At 39.5% G+C, this 22,270-nt stretch overlaps 3 protein-coding genes across 3 annotated transcripts in view; all 3 read right to left on the reverse strand.

Moving 5' to 3' along the window:
* The window catches only part of LOC115744916 (glutamine synthetase leaf isozyme, chloroplastic), a 645,880-nt gene that overhangs the window by 559,828 nt on the left and 63,782 nt on the right, over positions 1-22,270 (reverse strand). The window lies entirely within an intron of this gene.
* LOC115744926 (pentatricopeptide repeat-containing protein At5g19020, mitochondrial) lies at positions 1,146-4,507 on the reverse strand. Its single transcript, XM_030680341.2, has one exon. The coding sequence runs from the start codon at positions 4,359-4,361 to the stop codon at positions 2,256-2,258; it is 2,106 nt and encodes a 701-aa protein (XP_030536201.1). The 5' UTR covers positions 4,362-4,507; the 3' UTR covers positions 1,146-2,255.
* On the reverse strand, positions 7,336-11,708 carry LOC115744840 (uncharacterized protein At5g19025-like). Its single transcript, XM_030680231.2, has 2 exons — positions 10,990-11,708; positions 7,336-7,622 (listed from the first exon to the last, which is right to left on the reverse strand). The coding sequence occupies exons 1-2, from the start codon at positions 11,688-11,690 to the stop codon at positions 7,577-7,579; spliced, it is 747 nt and encodes a 248-aa protein (XP_030536091.2). The 5' UTR covers positions 11,691-11,708; the 3' UTR covers positions 7,336-7,576.

Genomic DNA, 22,270 nt, shown 5'->3' on the forward strand with positions numbered 1-22,270 from the left:
TAGATACTAGTGTTTCGACTACTAGAGAAGCAATAATGTTTGTGATGTGAAAGTTTAATTGTGCCCATATAGAGAAGTGTCACGGAAAGCTCCGGAAGAGAATACTTCTATTGCAAATTGACGGTGATTTCAAGTGAACAGGGAGTTCTTCTACTTAATCATGATGCCTATGGATTTCTTTCCATGATTGCCCCTCAATTGAACGGTGGAGATCTATTTTTCCCAAGCACCGGCTACCCCTATTCAATAGAAGTCTACCATCTACCTCAATAAGTACAAGAAATATCTTAGCTATACAATTCCAGTATTATCCTTAGGAGTTAGGAGTATTTTAGAATGCTCAAGAAAACCCTAAAGGCTAAGATACCTCAAGTCTTGATCATCCGGAGCATCTCATCAATTGGTCGACTCACGGAATCTCCGGTCCGTGAACATCTCGTCAATCGGTCGGCTCACGGAACCTCCGTTCCGAGACAGAAGGATGTATCATTTGAGGATATTCAATTTAATGCACAATTCACTTAAGAAATAAATAAAAACTACATTTGGTATTTAGGATAAAATTCAAGATATGATAAAATTTACCATTCCTTGGATTTGGTGTTTATTCAAGAAAGAATAAAGTCGAATATAAAAATATTATAATCCAAATAAAATTGTCTCATAAGGGAGGTGTGATAAGGATGGATAGGATTTTCAATATCCATAAAACAAAAGTTGTTTTCCTCGAATAACCAACTTCCTAAATTTATATTTGAAATTTATTACACATTTTAGGTATTTTGAAATTTTAGGCATATTAGTATAGTTTACTATTTAGTAAAATTTTATTAGAAAATGATGGAAGGGGAAAAAAGAAACAAAAGAATACAAAAATCTAAAAAAATTGAGGAAAAAATAATAAAAATAAGCAAATAAAAATTAAGTAGGCAAGAGTGTCCCGAGAGATTTTTACCATCTTCGTTTGTGCAATTTTTATGTTTGTTTAAATTTTAAATATGCATTTTATACCAAATAATGGACATGATAGGATGTGAAAATATTCGATTTTAATATTGTGATTGATCAAACATAAAATAGGATATATCAAAATCCTTGGATTTCATATCTAGTACTATTATGACTAGAAATTCAGAAGACCAAACATAGTCAAAGGGAAGTAAAGAAATAGAAACATTTTAAGACAGCTCATCGCAGATATTTTGGAAACCAAAGTTCACTTCATGCGGAGAAAATTGATTTGAGATGTGAATGTCTGCAATTTTGGATCTCAAGATTAGATGATTAAGTAAACCTGCACTCCAAATATGATAATAAGACAGACGTCTTTCTAGATTCTCCTATCATCAGATACCCTGCAATTCATGTCCAGATATGCTCAACATAATCGGAAATTCATACCAAACCGATCCAGACCGGTTTCCCTTCTCTGTTGGCAATACTCCGGTTTCCCTCACTCAAAAGATCAGCCCTTCCGGCACAGGTGTATTCAGGTAGTTTCTTGATTCGGTTGATGTTTGGGCCTCTATACCTGAGAGATGACTGTTTCCAAAAGCTTTAACTTTGCCATAGCTAGAACCATTATGTGCTCAGCGAGTTGGCTATAGGGTTAGGGAATGGGGTGCTAGAGTCAGAGGCAGGGTGTTCGACCGCCAAAGCAAGGAAAAAGAACACTGCCATAGTGACCAGCAAAAACACATGTGCCGTTGCAATACTCCTCTCAGAGAAGGAGAGATCCTTAAGCTCTTCAGTGTTTGGAACTGAGCCAGCTCATTAGAGTGACGATGCTGGCATCGCAAGGACTATGGGATGTGCAGGTCACCAGTAGAATGCACTCTACGTGAACTGTGCTGACAAGATAACTAAGCGAGAAGGCAATAAGTAGCTGAGATGGATTGCCTTTGCACGTCTTTGAAATTCCACGGCATGACAAGCAATGCACATCTGATGCCTTTCTTTAGCGCGTCAATCATGGAAATATAAGCATAGCGGGACTGTGAGCATTGAATTCTTGAGTGAATGTTTCCAATTGAGCTGTGAACCATGTGATGCCTCTCCCCTCTCAAGACCTACTTTTACATTAAACACTTGCTTGAAGCCACATGTGAAATCTATACCAGGCAATGAAAATTGTGGGTCCTGCATGAGTTGATGCCATGTGTACTGGACCTAGTCACTAATGACTGTTACGTTTAGGGGGGCAAAGAAAACCCATGAATCCGGCTGTATCTCAACAGATAGAAGCAGCTGTGGAATCACCCAACACCACTACAACCCGGCAACCTCTTCAGTCCTCGACTGTGAATAACTGTTCTTGCTGAAAAGGCATCATGCCACCTCCCTACGTCTGCATATATGTTTGATAGAAGAACCCTACAAGGCCCATGAGTTGGTTGCAAATTTTCCAAACTCTGTGCAGCCCACTCTCCTATGTCCACATTCCCATGTGTTCTGCACGCTGACAAAAGTGCACCCCATACTGCAGCATCTGCTTCCACGGGCATGGTCCTAATCAATTCTGCAGCTTCTTGTATTCTCCCAGCTCTACCTAATATGTCCACCATACAACCATAGTGCTTAACATCTGGATCGACATCATCCAAAACCTTCATGCTTCTAAAGATTTTCTTCCCTTCCTCAACTAGGCCCGCGTGGCAACATGCAGTTAGGGCTCCAATAAATGTAATTGAATTAGGACTGATGTTTCGTTTCTGCAAGTTGGAGAATATTGCAAGAGACAGATTTGCATGTCCATGCATCGCCAACCCACATATAATTGCATTCCATGGTGACACATCCTGACCTTTGTCTCGAACTTGATGAAACACTTCCAGGGCAGAACTGATGCTACCGCACTTTGCATACATGTCAATCATTGATGCACTCAAATTCTCATTGAGAGGAATGGAGTTCTTTTGTACATATTCATGAGCCCGTGATCCTTCTTCCAGGGAACCCAAAGCAGCAATAGCAGAGAAGACGCTCGCCATTGTTACTTCATTAGGGCAGAGCCCACTTGCGGCCATCTTGTGAAAGAGTTCAAGAGCCATATTTGGCTGCTCCTGCTGTGCATAACAAGAAATCATGGTGGTCCATGAGAAGACATCCCTTTCTGACATCTGGTTGAACATCTGCCTAGCCTGGTCAATCATTCCATTTCTTACAAATCCTGCAATGAGGGCATTCAGAGATGCAAGGTGGTCCTTCGACCCAGTCTCGAATTGCAGGCGAGCTAGGTCGATCCTGCCACAAGCTGCATAGAAATGGATCACCGTTGCCTGGACAAAGTCACAACAGTCAAAACCACATCTCACTATCAAATTATGAAGTTGCTGCCCCTCCACAGCTAGCATCGATCTAGCACAGGCTGAAACCAAATCAACGAGCATCACATCATTCGGCCTCAATCCATACCGAAGCATTTCACGGCACATGATCAATGCTTCAGTTAACCTCTGCACTCGCAAATAACTATCGATCAATGTACCCCAAGAAACCACATCTTTACTCGGAATCTTCTCGAACAGTTGTCCAGCCAAATCAACGAGTCCTGCCTTCGAATATCCGTTCAACATCACATTCCACGTAACTACATTCTTTTCAGGCATCTCCTCGAATAACCTGCTCGCTTCCTCTATGCTCGAACAAATACAATACATGTGCAACAAATTCGTCGATACAATAATGCTACTGTCAAGTAGTAATTTAATCGCCAAAGCATGAAGCATTCCACAGTTCCATAGTTCCCCAGAATGCGAGCAAGCCGGGATGACACTCGCCAAAGTCGCCTCATTAGGCACGACATTAGCAACCCACATATCCTTGAAGACCTTGATCGCCTCCCCCCAAAACTTATTCTGCGCAAACCCCATTATCATAGTCGTATACGAAACACACTCTTTAATCGTCATTTTCTCAAACACTTGGAAAGCATCCCGCAAACGGCCAGATTTCACGTACCCACCAATCATTATATTGCAGCAAACAACATCAGAGTCGCCACAAGAACCAAACAAAATCCCAGCCTCGCCCATCAAGCCGCACTTTGCGTACACGTTAGTCAAGCTATTACGTACAAAGGAGTTGGCGAGAAGCCCCGATTTGAGGACGAGGGGGTGGAGTTGACGACCCTGAGAAGCGGCCGAGGGAGAGGCGCAGGACTTGAGGGCCGACACGAGGGCCAGCTCGCGGTCGTACCCTCGTTCGCGGGTGTTTCCGGCATTGAAGAATGTGAGGAGATGGTCTTGCAGATGGGGATATGTTGCAGTGGCTGCAGCAGAAGAGACCCATCTCAGATTCGGTGGAGACAGAGAAGCGACCTGAAGGAGACGACCCAATATGGGTCGGAGTGAGATGGTCATGAGAGACGGAGAGCATGGATAACGGTGGAGCTTTTCGCCGGAGTTTCTACAGAGATGAAAAGCTGGAATGGCTTCTCAGGTTGGCAGCGTGGATAGATTTTGGAGGGAAAATCAACGAGCGTGTAATTACTTTTCACACCAAATATTGTGTGAATTTAGTCCAATTACGATTTTCGCTTTCATTTTTATTCTTTTTTTTTTTGTACCTATATTAGAAAGACAAAATTTTCTAATTTTCTTGTCTAGTATACAAGCAAACATGAACAAGTGTTGTGGTGGGTGCCAATTATTGAGATCTCTATAACATATTTAGTAAAATTTCTATAAAACGAAATAGTTGGGTCATTATATAATGAAGAGAACAATTCACAATACCAGTAAATGGTACAAACATATATATAGAGAGAGAGAGAGAGAGAGAGAGAGAGAGAGAGAGAGAGGAGATTATTATAGGCATTATTTGTTCGAAAAATTAATGATATTGAAAATATTTTTGTAAAATTAAGCATTTGTATCGCTTGAATAATTAGTTAATAAATAATATTTTCATATAAAAATAATTTATGTCTAATATTTTCATGAACGATGAAAATACATTTTTTTCATTTATCTAAGTGATCACTTTTTAAGAAGTAATATTTTTTACGAAATAAATAGAGCATTTTAACTTAATTTTTTTCTAGGACGGTTGTTATAGGGTAGAAAATACCCAAATTATTTCATTGCGAAGTATTTGAATCATTATTAGATGGAGAAGAACATTGAAAAAAAAAAAAAAAGAACACCCAATTCCAAGAAACTCTCTCTTTCTATTTCTATATGGGAAAATTTCGGATATGGGTGAGCATTGTTCTAGGGTAGAACAGGGAACCCGAAATTGGAACCCGAGGGAACTAGTCCGGTTCCAAGTTCCAATGTATGTAGAGTAGGTTTCAAGTTCCAAAATTTGATAAACTTGTTCCAATGGAGAGGTTCCGGGTTTCACTACCTAGAATGCGGAACATGTGTCCTGGATCGTAAAATAAATTTTTGTGTCTGTCTTAGTATATGTCTTTACACGATCCCTACAATGTTCAATGACGTCCGATGATAGTGTATAATCTAGAGTCAAACTTATTTTTAGGTTCTATGTTACAAAAAAATAAGGAACCTGTTCCAATGAGTTAGTTTCGGGTTTTCAGCATAATTTGTATGGAACTTGAAACCGTTCACCTCTACTTTCCCTTATTAGTTATAGCATTCACTCTCATTTCGCTTAAGTAAAAATGAAAAAAAAAAAAAAGAAATTAGCAAATTCCTGGGTGAACCGACCCTAGAACCCGTAACAGGATAGGTTCCAAAAAATGAAAAACTAGTTTCGATGGGTAGGTTCTAAGTTTCTGGTGGAACCTATAAGTAACTTGCAATTGCTCACCCCTAATTTCGGATAAGGGCCTGAAATGGCCTTATTTTCTCAAATAAGATCTCAAGTAAACTTTATTTCAAATAAAGGCCTAAAGTGCTTTAGTTATTTGAAGGTTAGTACTATAAAAAACTCTGAACTAGACAAATTTATTTCCAAACTAATTATTTGACCATGAAAAAACCCTAGTACACCTATGATAATCTCTGATGGAGGAACTCGCCATCTTCTTCACTTGGCCGAAGATCATTTGCTTGAAGCCAACGCTCTTTGACTAATCAATCGACTGGAGCATCTCAGCGAGTCTGATTTTTGACGGCGGTGCGGGAGAACCGGAGCATGGACCAACTCATTCCTAGCCATGGTCCAGTTGATTCAGAAGCTAGTCGAACTGGCTGCCGTACTCACGATCGAGGAGTGAAACCTCTGTGGTCCACAAGAATTTAATTGACTCGCTTAGGGTGGCTTAGCGCATCGTCTCCTCCCTCGAGTAAAAGGAAGCTCACTCACGCTTGGGAAACGTTAAAAATAGAGAGCTAATAAAAGGAAGCTCACTCTGGATTTCTCCTCAAGTCCGGCACTGATCCTTCGCTGCTGCGGTTTTCCGTGTGGATTCCATTGCAACCAAATCGAGCTATTTCTTCTCCTATCAATCGTACAGCTGATTTCGTGCTTATATTTTGTCTTCTAACTTTGCTCTGATTTTGGTGGGCAAGTGAGATTCTCAAATGTTTTCAAAGATTTTTATCCTATCTTGAATTACACCAAACATGTGATATAGGATTTTTTCGACCAAAAAAAAAAAACATATGATAGGATTTTCTATAACCCAGAGGATATTTGAAAGATTTCTAATTCGACCTTATCCTATCATATCCCAATTCAAATCTGGACAACCCAGGCCATAATGATAAAACGTGCATTTTTTTCCCTCACTTTGATAAAACGTGCATTTTTTTTCCCTCACTTTAACAACTGAATGGATTATTAGGAAAATTATGGAGAGAATTCCCTTGTCTGGGATCAGCTGCTCACTTTAGTTAGTGAAATACTCTGCTGCAAGGAGAGCGAGGATCCGCCGTTACTAGAGTGAACGGCGAAGACAAGAACATGAGAAGAAAAAGGAAACTAAAACAGACCAAGCCGAGCAAACTAAGCAATTCGACTTGAGGCAACCGGTTCAAATTGGTTCAATTTCGGTTCACATTTTTCCTCCAATGTTAGCAGTGAACATCCAACCAAAGAGGCTTATGGCCATAAAACAATGTTAAGACAGCTTCCCCAGTTATTAAATGAGGCATTTATCTTTCTCTGGCACGAAGTCTTCCCATCTTCTTTTTGTTGTTTTCAGCATTTAGTGAAATAGTTCTGCTTTGTCGGTCGAAAGAGATCGATAACAACATTGAGAATTATGATTAGTGCAAACAATCTAATCATGAAGTTCAGTGCACAACTATTTCTGACAAATGCAGAGACTCAGTCACAAAGCACTTAGATTCCCGCCGCAACACTTCGAGCTGCAAACTTGAATCCGAGCTCAATGAGTTTGAGAAACCTCTATTGATCCAGGTCTATAACCAATTTCGATATTCTGAGCTGTTATTTATGAACTTATTCGCATCATATTGTGGTGTGTCCTTCCAACTGAGTTGGAAATGTGCAGTACATGGAAGGTATTTTTCCCAGACATAATTGAAGAAGATATGACCTATAAGATTAAAGCGGTCTTCCAGAAAGAAGCAAGGCACTGGAATCTGAGAGGTGGACATGATGGTAGAAATGTCGGGCAGACCCCTCAGAGCGATCGCCACAATCAACCCTTATCTCCTTTCCCATTGTGAGCAACACCGGCCAAGGCCCTGCAAAAATCATCACTTATGACAGACAATACAGGCATTTTGAAATATGCGTGCCACAACTTCAAACTTTAAGTCTTCTTTACTACAAGCAATTTTAATCATCATTCGGGGCAGCTACCTCATTCGACACAATGGCATGCCACCTTGCTGATATACTAGAATGAACAATTATTGAGTGAAACAACAGAAACAACTTGAATTGATATTCCATTGTCAACAGAAGTAGCAAAATCAGTCTTACAGCATGCAAGTTTTGAAAATCGTAACTGGTTGTCTTATAGATATGATAACACTCAGCAAAAAAAAAAGAATTTTCAATGAATTATAATCTAATTACATTGCCCTAACTTCTAAAGTTCTACATGTTCTTTCTCCATTTTGAGCGCTGCTGCCACGAATTACGACATATGTCAAGCCACTTGGGCCAAGGGCAAAGGAGGCCGCTAAACTAGCACATGGACCTTCCTGATCTCTCATCGAACCCATCCAGGTATGTCCCAATCTGAGGGTTGGCTTTAACAATTTGTTATTTATAAGAGTCGCAAGCTAAAACTCACGTAGATGTTTCGGGTGACTTCTATCCACCTAGAGGGAAGGAACATCTAAAGCTTCACTGATGCCAGAAAAGTAAACAATTAATACAAGTTCTCTCAATTAAGATGCCTCAAAGGAAACTGCTGCAAATTCTTTTGCTTGCTGCAGCTATTTTCACGACCACACTTTTTGGCATATAGATGACCCAGTGAGCAACCTCATAGGCGCTTTGCCTTTCTGCCTGAACAAAGGAAAAGTTTTCAAGGCTGCAACTCTTGTATGCAAACGAATTGGATATTGTCAAACAACATTGCACTCATTTTAAGAGCGAAAACAAGTAGCTTCTTCAGACCCATGCCACACAGATAGATTGCATTGACCAGAATCAGACTATTACTCGAGTGTCAAGGTCTAGAACAGTGTAATCAAGGCCTATATATAGGTATATGGTAGCTGCTGTTTCCATGCAGGATAGGGGGGTGCTTCGCAGCTACTATGGGTCTTCAGGACAGGAGCAAAGGTATCCTAAGAAAGTCCGCCTGTGGACTCTACCTCAAGCGACCTTCCCTTATTTAGGACAATACAAAGATGAGGCTTTTAATAAGAATGGCAGGCTTTTCTTTAAGAGGCATTCCACCTAGCTTCCAACAGCTTTTTCAAGTAGCCACATCTTCTCTTTATTCTTCCTTCCCTAAGCCTAATCACGGTTTTCACATGCAATTCAATGCTTCCTTGATCAAAAGAAAGTACTCTTTTATCTGTCCAACTCCATTCTTTCCCTAAGATGAGGGGCTCTTGAGAGAGTGAGATTTGACGAATAGAAGGCGAAAGGCCAGAAAAATCTCAGATGGTGCAAGAAGCAAGTTTTGGCAGTTAATAGAGACCTCCGCATTCCAACTGCTTTAAAGGAAAATCACAATAATACCTAAAAATGATGCTTCATATGGACAAGATCCAAAAAAGAAAGTAGAAGAAGTTCCAACTTAAAATGGGTGCAATCTTTCCCAAGCAATCTGCCATTTTGAAAATTGTACCTTTTTCAATGGAAGATCTGCCTTTTCGAAAGCTAAAATCAGTCCTAATTGGAGCTATGTATGTAGTGGGATCTTTCAGTGATGAATCAAGCTTATTAGTATGTCATCGTCCTAAAAATAACTAAAAGAGGATATTTGGTTTCGAGAAACCTGTTTAATGAGGCGTAATCCTGCATAATTTAGGCATAAGACGTCCAATGTTCCCAAGCTCAACCTATTTCTCCCAGAAATCGAGGGTCCAGGTATCATTCATCCAGCAGACACCTCCTCAAGATTGCAGAAACCTCTAAATACATATTCCATTTATCAGTTAAGACTCCTCAATCATAATAAAACACCTAAAGACTCCACCATACAGCATCCACTACGTCTTTTAATTAGCCTGCAGCTTATACCCAAAAAAGCTCTAGCATCAAGCCATGTGGGTATCTTAAGCTCTCCAGGGGACAAAAGAGGAGAGTGCATTCTATATGCCTCGGAAGTCTCCTTTCAACTGATTTAACAAAGATACACTGAATATACAATCAAAGGAGACGAACTTCTTTTTTGTCTTAAAATAAACACACGCCTTTGGGTCATTATGATTTTTTCCTTTGTCGGTAGCTTATAGGGAAGTTAAATATTTAAGCTTGTTTGCCCCTTCTAGAGTGAAAGAAAGTGGTTCAAGAAATTGAGATTCTAAACTATGCAAGGGAGATATGCTTTTTAATCTCGTCAATGAAGAGACATGCAAGAGATATGAATAGCTAAAGAGAAATATAAACCAATCCCAAACAAAAAATAACAACGACCACCACCAAACAAAACAAATAAAAAATGGAAGAGAAAGTCAGAACAAAATTGCACATGAATAATGAGTTCTCGTCGTGTCATGTAAGAGATGGTTTATTCAACCAAATTAACTACTGATTAGATAGCGTCATGGTATCACTAAGACCCTGATATGGTAACATCATAACTCATAAGCAATAGCACTCGTTGTGTGAAAATTACACAACCTTCCGATTTGGCATAACATTGTTCCCCCATAGAAGATTCCTGAATACTTAGTTACTATATGTCCCAGAATAGGTCCCATTCTTCTACCCTCATCACAGAGAATTCAATTTAAAAAACAAATGGCCTCAAATAAATGATCAAAGGTACCAATAGCCAAGCAACCAGGGGCATGGCCGCTAAACATTAATATATGTACCCTAAAATTGCAGATGAGTTACTGGGCAATCCTAAGTACGAGTCAGCCGAATAGACCAGGCCCGAAACATTAATATATGTACCCTAAAATTGCAGATTAGTTACTACCTAGTTTCTACCTAATTGACACACTAGGCAACGGTGCAATCGCTCGACAGCAAACTTTCACTGGAAATCATGCACATAAAATTTTTACTGATTGCTGGCACGAATGCCAAATGAATAAGAAAAGACCCAACCAAAAAGGGATTATCATCTCTCTTCCAACTCCACTCATATTACAGAGAAAAAAGCAATCAAAATCATAAGCAGCTGCGCAGACATTGATCAAACAAATAAAAAAACAAAGCTTGACGAAGCACGCATTAGAAGAGGACGATCAATAGATGAGCCACTAGTTCAAAGGTCATGGAGATGCCAAGCGTGGCATTTGACCTAGAAACCCAGTCTGCAAGAATTGAATCTCTGTAAAAAACCCTAAATTGCACCCAAACAAATCAAACAACCAATCAATACCCAAATATCCATTTCCACTCCCACCGATCATTAATCAAGCATTCTAATTCGCAGAAAATTAAGACAATCATGCCCAGAAGGACACTCACTTCTTGTGTCGCCGGCCCTTCTTGGGCCCCCAGCCCTCGAGCTTGGCGACGGGGCAGCCGCAGCGTGCCCGGAAGAGCAGGACGGCGCGGCCGTTGGGAGGGGCCATCTTCCGGAGCTCGGCGCGGAGGCACTCGTAATCAGGGTTTGACTCGGTAACGCCCTTCCAAGGGAGGCGGTCGATCTCCTTGGAGGAGCCCGATCTCACGCACTCCTCGGTCTGGAGCTGCAAATCGAACTCCATGGCCTTCTTGAGGCCCTTGCAGCCGGGGCGGTCGCAGCGGCGGGAGCGGGCGCCGCAGCAGCACTCGAGGAGGGCAGCGGCGGCGACGAAGAAGGCGGCGAAGCCGAGGGCGTAGGGGACGACGGGGAGATCGAGGCGGAGGTGGATGGTGGCGGTGGTGGCGGGGTGGGAGAGGAGGAGGGAGAGGGAGTTGAAGATGTAGGAGAAGTAGGAGGAGACGAGGAAGGCGCCGGAGAAGAGGACGAGGACGAGGATGAGGAGGTCGAGGGTGGCGGAGGGGGAGTGGGTGCAGAGGGAGGAGGGATGGTGGTGGCCGGAGAGACCGCCGGGGCTGGGGTTCGGCGGCTTGCTGTGGTGGTGGTGGTTGTTGTTGTTGGGTTTTGAGGGGTTGAGTGTAGGCATGGCAGTGGCGCTTGTGAAGAAGACGGAGGAGGAGGAGGTGGAGAGGAGATGGTGCATGTTAAGGGAGATGGCAAATATTTTTCTTTTCGATTTTCTCTTTAAATTATTCATTTATTATTTATGATTGATTCTAATTTAGGTGTATTGCAGAAATGGGGCTTTTCTTTGTTTGTGGCGTTGGAGTGGAATCTGGGGAAAGAAAAGAGCAAAAGCGCGGGCGCGTGGGTGGCACGCGCCGCGGGGGAGCGTGGGCGGAGGAGTTAGTATTTTGCATTTTTAAGGGGTTCTTTCGTAATTTGCTATTTGATTGCCCTTTGGCTTTCTTCCCCTCCTTTTTTTTTTTTTTTAAATAATATGAGAAACCGACGGTGTAAAGTATAACGACGGTTCAATCTCAACGACAAGTGTTATGAATAGCAAAAATATATATAGCAATCATGACGAGACCCAACTCTAATTTTATGCTTAATATTCCACCGTGATACTAGCGACACCTTATGGGCTAATTAGTGATTAATGATGTTGTCAATGAGATAGAGTTGGAGAAGAGCAAAGGGCTCGGAAACATTCCTTACTTTTCAAGGGTTGAGTAGCATCGCCACAGGACGGGGCGGGGGCGGGAGCGGGCGAGTCGCGCATCGTGGGGCAGTGTAGGGGGAGGACTTAGTGTTTTGCTTCTTCTTTCTTTTTTTTTTCCTTTTTTTGAGGGGTTCTTTTGCAATTATCTAATTGCTCGTCCTTTGGCCTTTCTTTCTTTCTTTTTGTTTTTTTTTACGGGTTAATTTGTGGTTAATGATACTTTTAATGAGATGGAGTTGGAGGAGAGCAAAGGACTTGGGCGGAAATATTCCTTTCTTCATGGGCTGACTAGCATCGCTTCGTTTGGTTTGTGTTTTGGAGATTGACCTTTGTGAGCCTCCTTTTCCTCTTTCTCTCTTTTTTTTTTTTTTTGGTTGTTTCGCCTTTCGTCACGGCCTGCATCGAAATTGGATTTGCTTTCCATTGAGGTCACTTAAACGTTTTTTTTTTCTCATTTTCCGGCGACGACCGACGTTTTCCGCTCATTTGATGAAAAGAAAAAAAAACAAGTGGCGCTAATGGAAATTGAAATAGTGCATCTTAGCACCGACCCTCTAAAACAGGAGGGGAAGGAGAAGAGAAAGGATTGAGGGTTTTCTATGGTACGATAACGCACCCTTTCTCCATCAATGCAAATGATATTTTCTTCTTTTATCAATTTATGGGTTCATTTCTTACAGGCTTTTTTTTTCCCCCATTTTCCAACAAACCACCGACACGTTCCACTCATTTGACGAAAGAAAAGATAAGACAAGTGACGCTAATATAGCTAGGGATGATCGGTTTCGGGTTCCGTATAGATTTCACCCGAAACATGAAACGTATCCGTCGAAATAGGTTCTTCATTTTTTTTAACCTGGAACATATCTTGCATATTCTAGAACCTACCCTATCACAGATTACAAGATCTACCCAAGTTTCATTTGTATTCTTAATTGAATGATTGCAAGGAACCATTGCTTTTAATAACCTTCATTTGTTGTTACAATTCATTAATCACAATTTATATTTAGATACATGAATAAATATGAATTTACAAAATAAAAATCTTAGTCATAAATACCGCTGGAAATAGAAGTTCAAATTAGTGGTTTCGGATTACATACTCATCATCGGACGCCATAGAATTTTTCAAGGTGGCACAAAAATATATACAAAAAAAAAAAATTATGAAAACTTGTTTGTAAGTTCCAAGTTCATCTACTTGTAACTTGAAATTTCCTCGAAACAAGTTCCCCGATTTTTTGAATTTGGATTCTACTCTGCATATATTGAAACCTGAAATTGACCCGGTTTCGGGTTTTAGGTCATGCCCTGAAGTCATGATCACTTTTAAATGCAGCATCGAAACAGGGGCACGTTAACATCGGCCCTCCAAGACGAGAGGGGAAGTGGGGCGAGAAAGGATCGAGGGTTTCTATAGCGCAATGACGTACCATTTCCCCATCAATGCAGCTGCCATTTTCTTCTTTTATTTATTAATTTTTGAGATACAAAATAACGGCGTAAAATTTTCGTAAAATATTTTGTCTCACAATTGCATTATTTCAAATTGAGGTCTTATTTAAGCATGAAATTTATTATCAGGTTACGTCCTATGAAAAGTTATTATATTTAGATAAAAAAAACCTTGTACAAAAATGTATTTAAATCCGTTAATGTGTATGTGTTATCGGGTTTAAATATACCTACTTGTGTCAATTGGTATGAACGTCGAGCCACAGTATATATTCTTATTTTGGCTTTGTTTGTTTCGTAAAAAAATGAATGCTTTGCAAATTTTTTTTTAAAATTACTCATATTATTTATGAATAATGAATGAACGAAAAATATTTTTATCGTTCACGAAAATATTTTGATATAAATTGCTCTTGATAATAAGAATACGACTAATTATTTGAGGCGATACAAATAATTATTTTATAATATTTTTCAACTAATTTATTTTTTCGTAGAAATAAACGAAGCGTACACTAATGACAAAAGTATTTTAGGTGAGACATGATGTCATATGGTCTTATTGGAATTTATGTAGTTAAAACACGACATCTATATTGAAAGGTGACAGAACACTGTACATCCACGAAGGTAGTTAGAACACTGTACATCCACGTTGGACAGCCGAAGTCCCAAAAAATAAAAAAAATAAAAAGATCAATTCTATGACATTTGGTTTTTGATTACATTAAATCGTTTTAAACCTTCGTATATAGTTGTTGGAAGAAAAAAAAATTGATGTACGATATGTTACTCTTATCTACGAAGCGAGAATTGCTGGTCATAAGCCTTCATGTATCGTTTAATTGATATTGTAATTTCGTAACGATTAGCTTTTGCTCCCCTGAACTATGTACAAGGTTGCGCCAAGCGCAATGCACGAGATCGGCGATCGGAGGAGAGAAGACAGAGTAGACAGATGAGGGAGACGAGGGACGGAAAGAGATGATAGAGGACAAAGAAGGAGAGGAGGCCGACAGTGGAGTTAGAGACGATACGGCAGTCGGAACCAGACATTTGAGATGAAGTTTAAAAGCCATTTTCCCAATAATATTTGTGTCAAAGCGTATATCGCTCAAACCAAATGTCGTTTGGCTAAGGTGTTTTTTTTGCAAAGTAGCTCTGAAATTGAAAGGAAAAAAAAAAAAAAAGGCTGCTATCTTTGTCTCCGGTGGCTCTTCTTCTCCGTTGTCTCCGTTGAAAGCTCTCTTGTCTTCATCGTCGATTGGGGAAAGCTGCGAGCCTAGGTGAGAGGTCTGTGTCTCTGTAGAAAAAAATTATCAAAAAAGTCATTACTTTATTACATTTTTACTAATTCAGTCATAAACCTTTTAAATTTACCAATTAAGTCTTAAATTTTTTTTACTTTTTGCCAATTGAATCCTATTATTTGAAAATTACTGATGTAGGCGCCAACAGTCCTATATGGCGCGATCGATGCTAGCGTGGACAATTTATAGCAATATCTCAAGATATATTTCGAATTTTTATTAATTTTTTTCCTCATTTTTTTTCTTTAGAGGATGGTAAGAGATAGAGGAAAAAAATTAATAAAAATTCGAAATATATTTTGAGGTATTGTTGTAAATTGTCTATGTCAACGACGGTCGTGCCACATAGGACGCCTTATATCCACGTTAGTGATTTTCGGCCAATAGGGCTCAATTGGTATAATGTAAAATAGTTTATGACTCAATTGACAAATTTAAAAATTTTTGAATTGAATTAGCAAAAGTGAAATAACTTTAAATTTTTTTTTTTTTGACAATTTTCCCGTCTCCATCATCTCCTCTATTCATTGTCTTCTCTGATCTTCATCTCCATCTTCCCTCTTCTCACCACGAGCCTAAGCAAAACGTTCAAGGTCAAGCGATTTAGGCGAGGTGACGTCGAGGGTCGCTTAACCTAAGGTGGCCCAAGTGAATCTGGCGACCCTAGTGAAGATAGCCTCGCAGCCTGCTCCATCTGCCTAGCACACTGTCGCCTTCTCTTCCCTTAGCTCTACATCTTGAACTTAGAACTAGCTGCGTGAGGGCTCGACTAGCTTTGCCCGACCCGCGGCCAACATCGATGACCCTCGGCTGTTATCGCCTAACTCTCGGCTGGTGTCGCCCTACCCTTGGCCGGCATCCTAACTCCCCAAAAATTCTCAGCGAATAATTTCAAACTTTTCTAAGATCTGGCAGCGCGAGGTCTTTGCCGGCTTCGCCCAACCCTCGGCCGTCATCTTGACCTTCTCCTTGCCCGGCTTCTTTGTCCTCAGGTCTAGCCCTCAAGGGCAAAATTGAAATATGAGAAAAGTAGTAAGGGCAAGGTGGGAAGGAAAAAGTCATTAAATCTTAGTGCTTGTCTTCCGAAAATGTTGAAGGCCCAAGGCAGCCTCCCTTAATATTTTGCCAAAGCCAATTTTTCTAAAAAGTGATTTCAGAAAAATTCACGAAACATCCTAATTTAGCTGAATTAAAAGCAGCCTTAATATTTTTCTTTATTTTATGATTTTTTTTATAAATTTTTTATTTGCTTGTCCTTTGGGCTTTCTTCCCTTTAGGGGTTAATTAGTAGTTAATGATTTTTTTTTCTTTAAATGAGATGGAGTTGAAGAAGAGTAAAGGATTCGGATGGAAACATTCCTTTCTTCAAGGAATGAGTGCCATCATTTCGTTTGGTTTATGTTTTAGAGATTCCCAGCCTTTGTGAACATCTTTTTTCTTATTTCTTTTTCGTGTCATACCCTTCATCACCACCGCATGCATTGAAGTTTCATTTACTTTCGATTGAGGTCGCTTCAATCGTTTCTAATTTTTCGACAAATCGCCGACGTGTTTCACTCATTTAACAAAAGAAAAGAAAAGAAAAGAAAAGACAAATGATGCTAATGTACGAACGGAATAATGCCGGGTGAGCACCGGCCCTCTAAAACCAGAGGGGAAGGGGCGAGAAAGGAGCGAGAGTCAAACCCTTGTGAAATCTCTGTGATCTACCATTTCCCATCAATGCAATTACCGTTCTATTAATTTTTCAATCATATTACCCAATTTTTAGCACGAAATAACATCGTAAAATTTTTTGTGTCGTAATTGTGTAATCTCAAATTGGAGATCTTATTTAAGAATGAAAATTTATTGTTAGGCTAGATCATACGACAACATTACTATGTTTACGTGAAATTTCTTATACATAGATGTATTCAAATTATGTCATTAAATTTTATTGAAATTTCTATGATTAAAACACGACATGTACATTGAATAAGTGACATTGAATCGATGACGGACTTTATGGAACACTGTAAATTCACTAAGGCAGTAGAATATTCCAATTTCCCGGCTTCGGACATTCATACTCATGAGTGTACCTTTCATAGCTATTTCGGGTATCCAACATGTTGTGTTGGACGACCGAAGTCCCAAAAAAATAAAATCAGTTTTATGAGTTGAGCATGATGATGCGGAAGAGAAGAACGTGGAATTTCTATATATTTTGATCAATCATAGTGAAGAGTATATTAGGTCTATACATACACTTTATGAGATTACTATGGGAAAATTACCACAAAAGTCCTAAATCAATTGTAATTATGTTAATTCAATCACAAAACTTTTTTTTATGCTAATTGAGTCCTAAATCTTTTGTATTTATAACAATTTAGTCATTTCGACTAACTTTGATCGGAAATTGCTAATGTGGCGTGACCGGAGTTGGTATGCATAATTTTTAATAATATCTTAATAATTTTTGCAATATTTGGATTTTTTTTTTATTTTCTTTCTCTTTGTTTTTTTCCTTCCTTCCTTCTTCCTCCAACCGGTTATCGGACCTCGAGGACTAGCCAGCAGTGAGGGCCGGCGACATTGAGGGTGAGGGCAAGCCTTGCTGTCACTGGGTGATGGCAATCCTCTAAGATCAGCTAGAGGAGGAAGGAGAAAAGAAAAGAAAAAGAAAAGAAAAGATATACCTTAGAAAATAAATAAAAAAATTAGAAATATTACAATATTATTAAAAATTTTCACATCAATGCCCGCTTGCCAAAGTTGGTCGGAAGAATTAGTACAAATGTAAAAGGTTTATGACTCAAATGGCGCAAAAAAAGTTTAGGACTAAATTAATAAAAACACAATAAATTTAAAAATTTTTTTGGTAATCTTCCCAGATTATTAACTAAGCTAACATATATCAATCAAGATATGCACAATTAAGTAATATACGCAATCTTGAGAGATATATAGAATCAGTAAAATTATCAAATTGTCTAACCTAGTAAATTATCTATAACATCAGCTTAAATTTGAAATACAGTTACACGAAAACTTATTTCTTCATGAAATCAACAGTTAACAGATCCAAGCCGAGGCGACGCATGCTCGCATGTGTGATGGCTCCAAGCTTCCATTGACGATGAGATTTTAGTATGTCACTCGTTTGATGGCGGCAATTTTCGTGGGGGTGAAAAGTTGAGAATCGGAGGCCAACATATACATCATTTGTGGCCGACTTTGCTGTTGAAGTCGAACAATATATGTTCTTTGCGGCCGACTCTGCTGTCGGAACACAAACGTGGTCGACATGGCTGGCATGGCTACAGTAAGCGGAATATGCAAGGACTTACTGAATGGAAGTTACTGTAAGAAGAAGTATCCTAATGGCATAAAAAAATATCGCTGTGAAAAAGGAAAAGCTCAACTTGGCGACGCGTTGTCGATGTCGTAATACAACATTGTGGTGCTTGGTCAGACGCAAAGGAGGAACTTGGGTGCACGGGGAGTGAAGTGCACTGGGTGTGAGGTGTAGCATGTGCATTAGGGTTGCCTTAGGAAAGGAAGCTCTGATATCAAGTTGAAAATAATACGCAAAATATGAATTGAGGAATTTCAATATATTTCGATATAAATGGAAAAGAATACATACAGTTTAAGGTAACAAGATAAACATATTTTTGAATATAATCAATCAATGATATGCATTATCAAAGGATATATATATAAAATCCCGATAGTTATGCGGAATCAAGTAAATATACCAATATCGCTAACATCGCTTCTTAAAGTTCAAGTGATTAAGTCAGTTTGAGTTTGAAATCAATGTCAAAAGTGGCGAAACTTACAAAACTAGCTAGTTTGAGGGCAGCAAATCTAGTGGTGGTGTTGACTTCTCGAAACGACACTCGAAAGCTCAAGAATCATATGGGAAAAAGCAAGCATTCGTTACAATTGGCATGCGTAATAGTAACTAAGCGACGTAGCCCATACGGTTGGCGTGCATCAAGCGACATATACGGTTGGTTTATAAAAATAGGGCGATGTAGCATGTGTAGTTGGCATAGAAAGAAAAGCCACCTTCATGAAAAAGGCTCGAGCGGGCGATGCGATCGTTGCCGGTGGCATCGAAACACGACCATCATAGAATGGACTCGACTGCACGCAACCTTAGTATTTTTGCTTTATTTTAGTGGTTCTTTTATAATGTTTTTTATTTGCGTGTCATTTGGGCTACCTTTCCTTTTTTATGAGTTAATTAGTAGTTAATGATGTCTTAAATAATATGGAGTTGGAGAAGAGCAAAGGACTCGGATGGAAATATTCCCTTCTCTTGCTTTTTTTGTTTTTGGTTTTGCCCTCCATGACCGCATGCATGGAGGTTTGCTTTGCTTTCGATTGACGTCACTTTTAACCGTTTTCCCCATTTTCCGACATATCGCCGATGTGTTCCGCTCATTTGACGGAAGAAAAGAAAAGACAAATGACGCTAAAATAGCATCGAAATAGTGCCGCGTTAGCATCGACTCTCTAGAGAGGGAGGAGAAGGGGACGAGAGAGGAGCAGGGATTCCTGTGGTACAATAACGTACAATTTCTTCCATCAATCAAACAGGAATGTGAACATATTTTTCATGAGATGATCAGATCGAGGCAGGCTTAATTAGGCTTATGTGGGCCGAAGAGGGGAACACTCTTAACCCAAGTTGGTCGAGAACGTGCTTTGGGCCGGTGGCGGGTGGGTCTAACGGGGTTTCTGGGTCCAATATTAGGTCTAGGAGAAAGTAAATAGGCTGATGCAATTTTCGCTTGATCAAGTAACGTAAGAAGTTTTGTCAATTACATGAATTCGCTTGCTATCGTAATTCCTGCAAAGCGAGCCAGTCGACTAGTTGGTGTAAGATGCTGGCATTGGAAATTCGCAATATCATGACACGCATTTCGATTACCAAATTTCATTTTTTCCATGGTTGTATTTGCTATTTGGGTATACTCGGTATTGAGTTAGATAAATTATATCAGATGGCAATATTTGTTTATTCAACAGTTTTCTTTACGTTATCGCAATCCTTCTATTGAAGTATTGTCTCCCATTGCTTGACAATGAGTTCTAAATACTCTTTATATTCATGTAATTTTCTTTCACCTATCGGTTTAGACTTTTAGGTTGGACTTTCTAATACCTTCCACTTCTAATCCCAATGCTTCTACTGTGTTTTGTCATGACAGCCATTTTGCTTCATCTCCCCAAAAGAGAGAGGCAAAGCGTCATCCCTGGCTTTAATCTATAAGAAAATAGCTGAAGTCAAAAGATTGGAGGGTCGTGGTCGTCGTTATATTAAGCCCATCACTCCCAACTGGTCAGGCTTTTTCTGGGAGTTGGCTTACTATTTTTCAGCCGACCAAGAAAAACGTCTTTGAGAAAATTCGGTAAAAATGTTTTGTATGTTAGAACAACACTAGGATTTCTTCTCCACAGCCGCCGCCCACCTTTTTTTTTTTTTTTGTTGCCCCCTGTAGCTTCTCTCCCCACCCCTTTATTTTTTAGATTTCTTGGCTGATTTCGTGAAAGAAGCGGTCGACGTTGTCTACAAAAGTGAGCTCCGAAGATCTAAGGGCGAGTGTTTCGCAAGAATCTGCTCTTTCCATATCTGCTCGTTCGCTTCGGCTTCGGAAGCTTGCTTTAGATTGTCGAGTACTCTGCAAGTTTTTGAAGCATCTTTTCATGTCTTCAGCGATCGGCTTAGCTGAAAGTGATTTTGTGATTAATTAGTATCTTTTTGCAGCTATTCTCTCTCGATCTAACTAGATTTGGGTACTCTTCTCTTTCGATCTAGATATAGATATGGGATTTATAAGGCTTTTTTGTACTTTTTCAATCTAGTTGTGTTGTTGTTGATACTGGAGAGAGATTTCTTGGTGTGTGCTCATTACTAATGATGATGAGAGATTCGATAATCGGCCGCCGGTTGTGCTTGGATGCTATGACAGATTCGTCGAATGAGCGTGTTTCTGCTGACTGTTTCAAGTTTATTAATTTTGAAGTGATGTATCTCTTTTTCATATGAAATGAAGATATTCTTTTCGACCAAAAAGAAGAAAAAAGAAAACAACAATTGCTCGACCAGGAATCATGGATGAGGTGAAAGTGAAGGAATAAAGTTCCATTTGTTACTGTCAATGGTGGACTGAGTAGTGATGACTTAAATCAAGCGTTTTCGTAACATGAAATCAACAGATTAAAGTTTCATCTATTGCTGCTATGAATGGACAAAATAGTAATGCCTCAAATCGAACGCTGCATAGCAAGTTTGAAACTCTTATGATAATACATTAGATTGGGTAGATGCAATGGTAGCCCCTTCGTACCGTCTTTACTTATAACAAAGAAAGTTATTCCTATGTAAAAAGACTCAACTAGGCCATACAAGAGGAAGGTATTCTATGTAACGGATGAGCTACATGATAGTGATGCGTGATGCAACCAACTTATCAAAAATGAGATTCAAACATTACCAAAAAAGTCCTAAGCCATTTGGATTTATGTCAATTCAGTCCATTTGGCCAAATTTGATTGGGTTGTCTTGACGTCAATGCTAGTGCTAAAGCGAACAATTTTTATAAAATTGTAATATTTTTTGAATTATTTATTTATTTATTTATTTTTCTTTTCTTTCTTTTTTTCCTCCTTCTTCCTCCAACCAATTGCCAAATCAGCAATCAGCCAAAGGCAAGGGCAAGATAGGCCTCGCCCAAATCTAGCGAGGCTTGACCTTGTCGCCACTAGGTGAGGACGAGTCTCGCTAGCCCTCGCTCGCTATTGCTGAGCGAGCTCGACCTCACCGGTGACACTGGGGCGTTACCTCACCGCCCCTGGCTTCAAACCGGCTGGAGGAAGAAGGAGAAGGAAAAAAAGAAGAAAAAGAAAGGAAAGAAAAAATAATAAAAAATAATTTGAAAATTTATTAAAAAATTATTATAAATTGCCACGTCAACTTTGGCCGGTGTTCACGTCAGAGTTGAATGATCAATGTTGGTTGGATGAACTAAATCGATACAATTGCAAAAGGGCTAAAAATTTTTGGCAATTTTCTCGATCTAAATGGGATGTGATTTAAATCACGTGGGCAATGGTAACAGGTTGATTTCACTACATATATCGGTCATATAATACATTTCTCCGTGTTCGGGTGATAAACTTGAAAGAGTTGAAAATTCGAAACTCATGTAATTCAATACGGTAATTATGAGAAAGTTACACAATTCATGTAATTTTGAATCAAGTTTTATTATCTTTTGGGCTAAAAAG

Source organism: Rhodamnia argentea, chromosome 6 (genome assembly GCF_020921035.1).
Source record: "Rhodamnia argentea isolate NSW1041297 chromosome 6, ASM2092103v1, whole genome shotgun sequence".
Lineage (NCBI taxonomy): Eukaryota > Viridiplantae > Streptophyta > Magnoliopsida > Myrtales > Myrtaceae > Rhodamnia > Rhodamnia argentea.

Coding starts and splice junctions, on each gene's coding strand:
- LOC115744926 (XM_030680341.2), bottom strand. CDS start 4,361: ATGACCATCTCACTCCGACCCATATTGGGTCGTCTCCTTCAGGTCGCT.
- LOC115744840 (XM_030680231.2), bottom strand. CDS start 11,690: ATGCACCATCTCCTCTCCACCTCCTCCTCCTCCGTCTTCTTCACAAGC. Junction 7,623..10,989: donor AAGGGCCGGCGACACAAGAA/GTGAGTGTCCTT, acceptor TGATTTTTGCAG/GGCCTTGGCCGGTGTTGCTC.